The sequence below is a fragment of the Atta colombica genome, unplaced genomic scaffold, assembly GCF_001594045.1.
Source record: "Atta colombica isolate Treedump-2 unplaced genomic scaffold, Acol1.0 scaffold77, whole genome shotgun sequence".
Classification (NCBI taxonomy): Eukaryota; Metazoa; Arthropoda; class Insecta; order Hymenoptera; family Formicidae; genus Atta; species Atta colombica.
Genome location: NW_017259569.1, coordinates 780,587 through 791,160, shown reverse-complemented (window position 1 = coordinate 791,160; position 10,574 = coordinate 780,587). Strand labels below are relative to the sequence as shown.

General features: G+C 25.3%; 1 protein-coding gene and 2 non-coding genes across 3 annotated transcripts in view; 2 read left to right on the top strand and 1 right to left on the bottom strand.

The window, feature by feature from the left end:
• LOC108692563 (CD151 antigen) overlaps window positions 1–4,725 on the top strand; it is an 11,291-nt gene extending 6,566 nt beyond the window's left edge. The window contains exons 2-5 of the mRNA XM_018200870.1: window positions 205–393; window positions 1,724–1,888; window positions 4,212–4,412; window positions 4,663–4,725. Of these exons, the coding sequence (XP_018056359.1) occupies window positions 205–393; window positions 1,724–1,888; window positions 4,212–4,412; window positions 4,663–4,725 (618 nt within the window). The remainder of the gene's footprint in view (window positions 1–204; window positions 394–1,723; window positions 1,889–4,211; window positions 4,413–4,662) is intronic.
• Window positions 4,726–6,459: 1,734 nt separating this feature from the next.
• Window positions 6,460–6,531, bottom strand: Trnad-guc. The gene has a single exon. It is a non-coding gene; the product is annotated as a tRNA-Asp (tRNA).
• A 1,725-nt stretch (window positions 6,532–8,256) lies between these two features.
• Trnav-uac lies at window positions 8,257–8,329 on the top strand. Its single transcript has one exon. It is a non-coding gene; the product is annotated as a tRNA-Val (tRNA).
• Window positions 8,330–10,574: the final 2,245 nt, after the last annotated feature.

The following is a 10,574-nucleotide window of genomic DNA, read 5'->3' as shown; positions in this document are numbered from 1 at the left end:
TTTTTATTAATTAAAAAATAAAATTATTTTTAAAGGATATTTATTTAAGAAATGTACTTTTATGAATACATTTAAAAAATTATGCATTTTATTGTACTTGTTTTATTTTTATTTTTTGAAAAGTTGAGAAAATATAAAAGAGAAAAAAAATTTCAAGGATGAAAAAAATACGTATACAAGAATGATTAAAATCGATTTTTTCAGATATCTGGTTTAGGTATTATTGTGGCTGGTGCATGGGTATTAGCAGATGTCGGTGAATTCGATCATTTCATGGAAAGTAGAATAATGGCACCACCTATAGTGCTTATAGTAGCGGGATTTATTGTTTTCGCCATAGCTTTTCTAGGATGTTACGGAGCAATAAAGGAGCATTACAACATGTTGATTGCGGTAAGCAAAAAAAAAAAACAAAAAATTAAAAAACTCAGAGTAAAAAATTTTTCTGTTAAGGAGTTACGTACACCTAGATGGGTAAAAAAATCTATTTTCCAATTTTTGCATTTTCTTATAATATAAAATCTTAAGATTATTTTCCTAAAGTTACAATTCGAAATACAAGAAATTATAGCGTTATAAATTTAAATTAAAAGTTATAGTTTAAGGAAATAAGAAACGTCGTAGGCAAGCTAAATTCGATTTAAGAATTAAGAGATTTATTATACAGTTCTATAATAGATGATTCCATGTAAATAAAAAAAAATCATCTATATATTGTTACTTTGAACGCGTGTTTACTTTGAAATCGTGTTTTACAAATCAGTACTCAATATATTTCAAAAATAAATGAATGGAATCGAAACGAATCAGATTTTTTTCTACAATATTTATTTAGCGTGAAAATATGCAGTCTTTAATATATGTCTTCTAATATAGGATTTGTTTCTAGGCTTTCCAGTTTTGTTTTTATAACAAAAACCTGATCGATTTTTAGACGATATTTACACTTTTATATTCAACTAAGCGCCATTTTGCAACAAACGCGAATTTTAAAAATCGGTTACAATAAAGGCTAGATTTATACATTTTTAATCTATTACGTTTTTGTGTTTCGGATGAACTATATAGATTATACAGTAGACACCGCCTACAGTTTGCATCGCAAACAACTATAGCAGCTAATATGTCTGTGATACCAACGGCAATATCTTGCTTGCATTTAAATATTTTTTAATAAAAATTTTATGTTTTTCGACAAAATCTTATATAAAATATTGGTACAAACGATTTGATATTTTTAATATATTCGGAAAAAAAAATTCATGAATGGGATTATTTTTAGTGCTTCTAGGTGTGTATGTAACCCTTTAAATAATTATCGAAATAACAGAAATCATTAAAAATTTGATAATATTTTTTTATGAAAATATAACCTGTCTCTCTCTATTAATCTGTTTACTTTAAAATGTCCCAAAATTCTGTTCATTTTAATATACTAGATATTTTATTATTTTATATATTTATTTTATATACTTGAGTTCATCTCAATAAAATTTCCAAAAAGCTTAATTAAAATTAAATTAGAGATTTCATGTTTATTTAATATAGGTAAATATATGTATAAAACTGTACATATAATTTCAAATGTCTTTATTTTGTTTTGTTTTTAAATATTATTTTTTTTGTGATGAAAAACAATAAATAATTCTAAATTATAGTTGTATATAATCTTTGATTAATTATGATTGATTAATTATATTAATATTAAAAATAATTTATATAGTTTGCGGTCGCATTGTTAATAATCTTCATAATTGAGCTCGCGGTGGGCATAGCTGCAGCAGTGTTTAAAAACGATTTTAGCATGGCGATGAAGAATACCCTAAAGGAATCGATAAAAAACTATACGGAGACTGACAGGCAAGCCTGGGATAACATACAGAAAAAGGTCAGTAAACTGAATCTGGAGCACAACATAATAATGAATTTGTCGATATAAAAGGTGATGAAATATTGTAGTATAGCTTCCGTACCATAAAGAAAACAATGGTTTCTATAATGATGGGTTAGGTCACTTGAAATAATCATCGTGTGCAAATAGACAATTAAACCTGTTTTAGTATATTGTACATTGACTATTCTAATTCTCTTCGTATTAACATTTTACAACATTTTATATCTTTCAATATCTTAAATTACTTTGTCCTATTTTGACAACAATAGTTTTGTAACAGAATATATTATATAAATTAAATCGCGTAATTAAATAAAGTAGATCGAGGTAAATTAAATCATTTTTCATTCATGATAAAAAAATAATAAAAAACTAGTTTTATTAAAATTTCAATAAAAAAAAGTTTTATTAAAATTTTTATTTTTTCCAACTTGGCTTAGATTTCATATAATAAAATATTACATAAACAAAATATTTCTTATTATTCAATGAAAAAATTAAGAAGAATAAATTATCCAATTTATTCCGAAATTGAAGAACAAAGCGAACATCAGTTTACTAAACTAATTTAGCAAACTATACATTATAAAAATTATTATTATTTTCAACATACCTTCTCGTTACAAAGTTATAAAAAAGTTATAATTTTTTATAACGTAATTTTTTTTGGAATCGTGATTTGTGTAAGAAAAAAAATTCTTCGTGCATTCACGATCTGTGCGCTTATATCATTGATTAACATTAAATCACACAAACTACAAAATTGTTTATTTTTCTGGTGCAGAAGAAGCGGAAATTAATTTGCAAGGTTAAACAATTCGTTTGAAAGAAAAAACAAAATTAATGATAAATTTCGACTAATTCTCAAATTTATATTAATTCGCCTTCCCATACAGCACAAAAATATTGCAGCAATATTTCATTGCAAGATTACAACATTGCAAAAATATTGCGAAATATTGCTGCAATATTTCAGCAACATTGCAGCAACGTAAAAATATCCGTTTTAAAAATATTGATACGTAATGTTGCAGCAATATTATAACATAATATATATGCAATATTAGGTTTTGCGCACAGGAATATTTGCAGTATTATTGCAAAAACATTGTAATAATGCAGCAACATTGCTGTAATATTACAACGTTACTGCAGTATTTATTATAAGATTTTGTATTATATAAATATAAAAAATTATAGAAGTAGGAGTAAATGTAACATACAATGAATACAAATAAAATATGACTTCATAGTTAATTATGTCTTTATATTTTATAAGCGTGTTCCGATATACACTGTCAGTAATGAAAATCTACAGTATACGTAACGTGAACTATAAATTTTCAGTACTGACTGTGCACATCGGAATACCTCTATAAAATATAAAGATATAATTAATTATGAAGTCATATTTTATTTTGTATTCATTGTATATTACATTTAACTCCTACTTCTAACTTTTTATATTATATGTTTTATATCTTATTATTATGTCCATTGTGCGTTATATTTAATCCTTATTTCTACTTGTTTTATGTTTATAAATTATAGGCACAATTCCTATAAATTATAGATATTGACTACGTTTACATTCGTTTTCACTAATGTAGATTAACTTTAATCTCGATTCAACTTACTCTTCGTCTTTTTCTAATCTTTAGAACTAGAAAAAGACAAAGATAAGTTGAACTGAGATTAAAATTAATTTATATTGATAGAAATAGACATTAATCAGATATAATAATATTTGTAAACATTAACCATTTCATTTTTTAGAGGAATATGAGATTGGTCAGTTTCATAACTACAGATATTATGAAACTCGTTAAGTATGCCGTGTAAACGTGATTATTAATTCCTATTCTTCTATTATGTCCAGGTCCTTCTTTATTGGATATAACATTCAAAGTGAACTTTCTAGCAGAGGCATAAATCGATACAGTGACAAAAGTCATTCTTATCTTTGTTTCTTACTGATTTTTGAACAAGATTCTTGTATCGATGTGTTTCTTGCTAAAAATATTTAAAAAATATTGCTGCAACATTGCTGAAGTAATATTGCAATAAGAAGTCTTCGCAATGTTTCTGCAACATTGTATTGCAATATACAACATTGAAATGTTGCGGCAATATTGCTACAAGTTTCTGTGCTGTACGGGATGTGTTTCGATTTACCTTTAATCAGTATTGGCGCTGAGCCAAAATAACAAACAAAAAATAATTATTTATGAATTATTTAAAATAAGTATTAAATTGTTTAAACTTTTTAAATTAAGTCGGATTATATATCAATAATTATTTTATCTTTATACGACAGCTGCAATGTTGCGGTGCGGATGGTCCTAGAGATTGGATTGATAATCCAGCAGGAATCCCGTCATCATGTTGCAATGAGACAATGTTGGTCTGTCAAATCGCGACAGCAAATACAGAAGGATGCTTTAGAAAGTTGGAAATGCGAGTTCAAAATAGTGCGACAGTCTTAATTGGTGTGGGCATTGGAATAGCTTTTGTGGAGGCGAGTAAAGTTTTAATTTATACCTATATATTTTAATCAATTCATACAATATTTTAATCAAGCCAATACTTTATTGCAATAAAATTAAACGGTTATTAAGTAAAAAGTAATAGATGTACAGAAAGTTTTTCAATTTAAGAATTATATAGTTCTTTATTATAACAAAAATGTAAATTGTATTTAAATTTGTTCATCAAATATTATTATAGGAATATTTTGAATTAAAAAAACAAATTTTTTTCTTTTTTAGATTGCCGGTATTGTTCTTGCTTGTTGCCTCGCAGCGGCTATAAAAAAAGAAAACGATAAATGAAATGAAATCCATTAAATAATTTAATTTTATTCTACGTCAGACTAATTGTAAGCTGTAAAATTCGCCATCTTGTTGAGATGAAAATATGAATATTTTTAGCGGCTTAAAAATAACAAAGCTAAAAGATTTATATTCGTCCGTTTAAAAGATTTATCAACATCGATGGATAAGAAGCACTTCTCATTAACTAATTATTCATTTCATTTATTAATATCGCACATTGATTTTCAGTAATATTTTTTAAACTCGTCTCAAATCAGCAAAATAATATTAATCAAGTATCAATAATAATCTTAATCAAGTTTCAATTCTCAATATCTGCATTTATTATGCATATTTTATAATTATATATACTTTTTTGCTTTTATATTATGTAATTAATTGCTTATGTAATTGCGAAGAAAAACTAGAGACATTTCAAATATAGAAAAATATATGATTAATATTAGTATATAAATAATATTATTAAAAAATATTAATACTTCTTTTTTTTAAATATGTATCAAAATGAGATTTTTTATGAAATCATGTTCCTCACACAGAAAGTTAGTTCATAATTACATAGAATATATCCTATCGTAACTAAGAAACAAAACAATTATGAATATAATCGGTGTGTGTTGTGACAATATTTTTAACATATTATACACGTACAGTTAATATTATCTATTATATTATTACATATGTACATTATGATATTTCGTTCCTATTAAAGGATTGATTTATTTATGTGATTATACATAAATGTATGTTTGTATAAATGTGTGTTTAATGAAAACGTAGATTGTATGTCTTTATATGCTATATAATTGTATGTATTTCTCCCCCCCAACAAATACTTATCTTTTATCTTCAATACACCAACAACTGTAAATTATTATCTTCCTATATGTACAATAGATATTGATATATAGATATATAGATATTGATTAATTTGGCATATTTTTTAATTTACCTATTATATATATAACGTGGATATTTTGTATAAGTAACACATGATTTGGCAATCTTCTGCAAAAATAAATTATCTAATCTAATATCATGTATTTAAATTATATTTAAACGATTTCGCTGTTAACAGAATGTTAATTTCTTGAATTAATTTTTTTATTTTTTGATTATAACTAGGCTTAACTTAATAATAATATGTAAAAATTGTATTGTTCTAGCTATAGCTAATCACTAAAATGATTTTGTAGTGAGTAACTTTTAAAGTATGCAAAACTACTAGTTTAATTAATTATAGCTATTAATCATAATTATTAATTATAGCTAGAAAAACACGATTTTTACATTATCATCAAAAGTGAGTTGAGTCTAAATCTCAAGTTCACTAGGTATACATATAATAACATATAATAAAGAAACTGGGCTTTTATGTTACATATATAATGAGAAAAATTAAAAGAATTCTAATTTAAACTAGAATATTGAAAATATTCATAAAATGTTTTAATTTAATTGCATTAAATTTCCTTTAATGATAAATTGTTCTTTAAATTTAGAATCAATCGCTTTTCTTAGCAACAAATTTTGTTTAGACGTTATATACAAAACATCAAAGCTTTTAATATTAGATACAAATATTATCTTAGATATTTTGTGTGTGATATTAATTTAATTTTTTCTAAAATAATTTATTAAAGTATATGTTATTAAATATTAAACTGTTACATAAATGAAATAAAAAGTAATTGTTATATAACAATGATATAAAAAAAATATTACAAAAAACTCCCCGGCGGGGAATCGAACCCCGGTCTCCCGCGTGACAGGCGGGGATACTAACCACTATACTACCGAGGACTCTTGCATGAAGAAACTTTTTTCATACCATATAAATAGTTTATCTCACTTTAAAGAACATTTATGTATGTTGTGTGTGTGATTGTAGGCTATAGTAAATATAGATTTTATATAACAATAATTTTATGTGTATAATACACTTATGATTACATATTCACTGTATTAGATGTATTTAACACATTTTCATATTATCAATAAAATCAAAATTCTTGCGAAAATAACATACAGACAAAATATACAGTGAATACAGTGAATTATCTTGTTTTTATTATTTGTCAATGTTAAATAAGAAATAATTCACTGCGTTACAAGTAGTTGCATTTAGTAGAAAAACTAATTTAATGAGCACTTTGAGCTAATTGGATTACATTTTTAGATCTATGAGAAATAGCTCTCTGTTTCAATCACAGATCGATAAAAGTGTAATTCAATCAGTGTAAAATGCTTATTAAACTGCTTTTGTGTTAAATAGCAATCATGTAACTATTTCTTAAGATGGAAACGTAAAAAAGTGAAAATTTTATCTCATTGAAGATAAAAATGTTCACTTTTCACGTTTTCACTCTAGAGAAAAAGTTACATGTTCGCTATTCTAAATACGTGTCTTGCTAGACATCCTGAATCATTTATACACACATTTGCAATAATATACATTTAATTTCATTGAAAAATAATTTTAAAAGATACAGGTTTGATTATGTATAAGTATTTAGTTTAATTTATTTCTTATTAATTAATTTAATTTATTTCTTTTTTACTTAAAATAAAATGTAGTAATGAAAGAAAGATGCAAAAAATATTAAAATTGTTATAGAAATAAATTAAAGTAAAAGTCAATTTTTGTAACAGTGCTTTAATTCGCTAAGTAAAATTTTAATGTAAGAAAGCATAAAAAATATCCTGTAATTTATAAGATGACAAAATCTAATTTTTATTGCCAATGAAAAAAGCAGTAAAAACATATTCTGCGACAGTTTATATTAAAATATAAATTAAATAAATGTCGCAGCAAACGAGAATGGATTGAAATGAATTGAAATGGATTTTCAGAAATATTAATTCACGAATGTTAAAATGCTTTTCAATCCTGAATGCACTATTATTCATTTATAGGAATTGCATGGAGCATATCTCTATGCTTTTCAATCTAAAAATAATATTAGCTTTTTCTGTGCATTGTGAATACTGTTCAATTCAAAATTTTGAATAGGAAATTCAGTTTTTTAATCTAATTGCATCCAATTGATTCTAATTGAATTCAATTAAATCCAAAAAAAGCTATTTAAAATATGCATTCGGATAGAAAAAAAATTTCAATCCATTTTAATCCATTCTCGTTTGCTGGAAAAGATATCTATTAAAAACATCCTTTATTCTTCTTATTACATTTTTATTATCATAAATAAGATATAACTTTGAACTTATAAAATTAAAAAAAGGAAAAGGTGTAACATCGAACTCGTATGAATTTAATTCACATTTGACAATATGTATAGATTGCCATCTATACGACGCGAGAGAAAGCCACATGATTTATCGATCGAGTTATAAGTAACATGTAAAATTGTAATATCTTAGAAAAATGACTTTGCCGCTTAACATTTACAAAAATAATTATATTTTATTTAATTAATCAATTTTAATATTAAATAATATAATTATTTAAGAATAATAATTCTTTATTAAGAATCGGTAAATAATCATAAATATAACGAGTACTGGAGAGGTTCCGTGGTGTAGCGGTTATCACGTCTGCTTTACACGCAGAAGGTCGCCAGTTCGATCCCGGCCGGAACCACTTATAATTTTATTCTTTACGGTAATTTTTTTTTAAACATACGAATATAAAGCACAGGAACTAAAGATTTACTTATTTTTTTATTTTTTAAAATATAACAGCACTCTTTTTTTTATAATATTCACATTTTCTATGTTCTTAATGTTTAATTATAAAGAGATTTGAGAATTTTTTATTAATAAAATATAAAATATAAAATATAAAATATCGATATAAGTCTTTAAGAATTGCAAATAAAAATTTTTATTTTTTACTTTGTATTCTCTTATCTTGAAAATGATCATGGAAAAGTTCAAAGCTTGCATAATATAAAACCATGATGCAATATTGTAATAATGGATATTGTTCGACAAAGGGATGAAAGGGTTATTATGTTCATTTAATTCCCATGAAATCGTATTAACACTATGAGGTATGTGTCAAAAAGAGAGTAATATATATATATATCTTTAATTATTACTTTATTAACGTACGCGTGCATTAATGTTACAATTTAAAGTTTCAAATATATCTTCCTATAATTCATGAGAAAAAGTCTGTCACAAACTTGTGGATTTTTTTGTAAAAAATTGAAATATTTATACACGCAAATCTAAAAGATAATTTCTATTTTTTAACGTTTTCTTATTGAAAGAGATCATCTCACACTTCGACTGTTTCGATATCAAGATGCAAAATTTTATCTATACATATTTAGGAGAATGGGTGAATACTTTTAAATGTGGATTGATATTACCTTATTCGCTATCTTATCTTGTCGTGAGATAAAATGATGAAAGAGATTTGAGATTGAAACCGGACTTGCTCTGGTTGTACTGACAAAGAAACAGTTGGTTAGGCACAGGTGGAAGGCCAGATGGTACGGGTTCAGTGAGACAGTGAATGAAGAACTCGAAAGGAATCATGCTCAATGTTCTTTCCATTCTTGGCTCTCCTAGGACTCGAATCTCTGAAAGAGAAACGTGATAAGATGAATGAAAAGACCTAATATCAATTTAGATTTCCTGTTGCATCCTACAATGTTACTATTTGATCCTTTTCCTATATCGATCGATCTCAAGATGACGTATACGTCAAGGTCGTTCGATTCAAACATAAATCTGATCTTTCTTTCATTAGAATTTAATATTAAAGCAATTTTTCCCTTAAATTGCTACAGATATTTAAATATTATTTCAACGAAATTTTATTTTATATTAGATATAATTTAAATATAATAAAGAGTGCCGAAGATTGTCAAAGTTAGATTTTTCGAATAATATAATATTTTTGGTTTATGAATTTAATTTATCTCAGATATGACTGTGCACCGAAATGTTAGGACTTTTTAAACACAATCAATCTGAGATGCTATTCTTTATATATATATATATATATATTTTTTTATATATATATAGTAACTCCGGCAAATACGCCGCGATGGGATTTATGTCGCAAAAGTCAGAAAAAATAGAAGGAGCGGGGATAATTTTCCCGCAATTGCTCTGTTACATGCCTTTATGTTATATTAGTATTGTGTTATGATTTCAGCTTCTTACTGTTAATATTAATGAAATTATTGTGAAAATTATTGAATCGATTTGTCACTGTAATAAGTAGCACCATCACAAATTAGAATCTACATAAAATGCTTAAAAGTGCAAAAATGCTTAGAGTAAAAATGTAAAAGACTTATGCCCGTTTTCACCAACGTAGATTACTAATCTAATTCTAATTCTAAAGATTAGAAAAAGACGAAGAATAAGTTGAACCGAGATTAAAGTTAATCTACGTTGGTGGAAACAAGCATTAGTGGTTATTTCGTGATACGTATAGTGGAATAGTAAAGCATGTTGTGTAGCAAAATACAAATGCTTTGCTTTCTTTGTTTAGTTTGTTGTCTTGTATATTCCACTTGTTTAGGATATACAGGATTTTTAGCGAATGGGATTTATGTTCAAAGCATACAAAATGCGTAGAATTGAATTCAGTGCACTAAATGTAAACGCATTATATGAAATATGTATCTCATGTTATAACATTTGTAATATACGTAGGAAGATTGTAATTATTATTTATTATTTATAATATTATTTATTACTTTATACACATATTTTTCTTATTCCATTTTTCTTATTCCTTAATAAAACTTTATAAACACATTTTATAAATTATTGTGTTATTATACGTCTTATTTATATGCATTATTTGTTTTATGTTTTTGTTAAATGTTTTACGAGCTATATATATATCCCCCCTCTCTCAC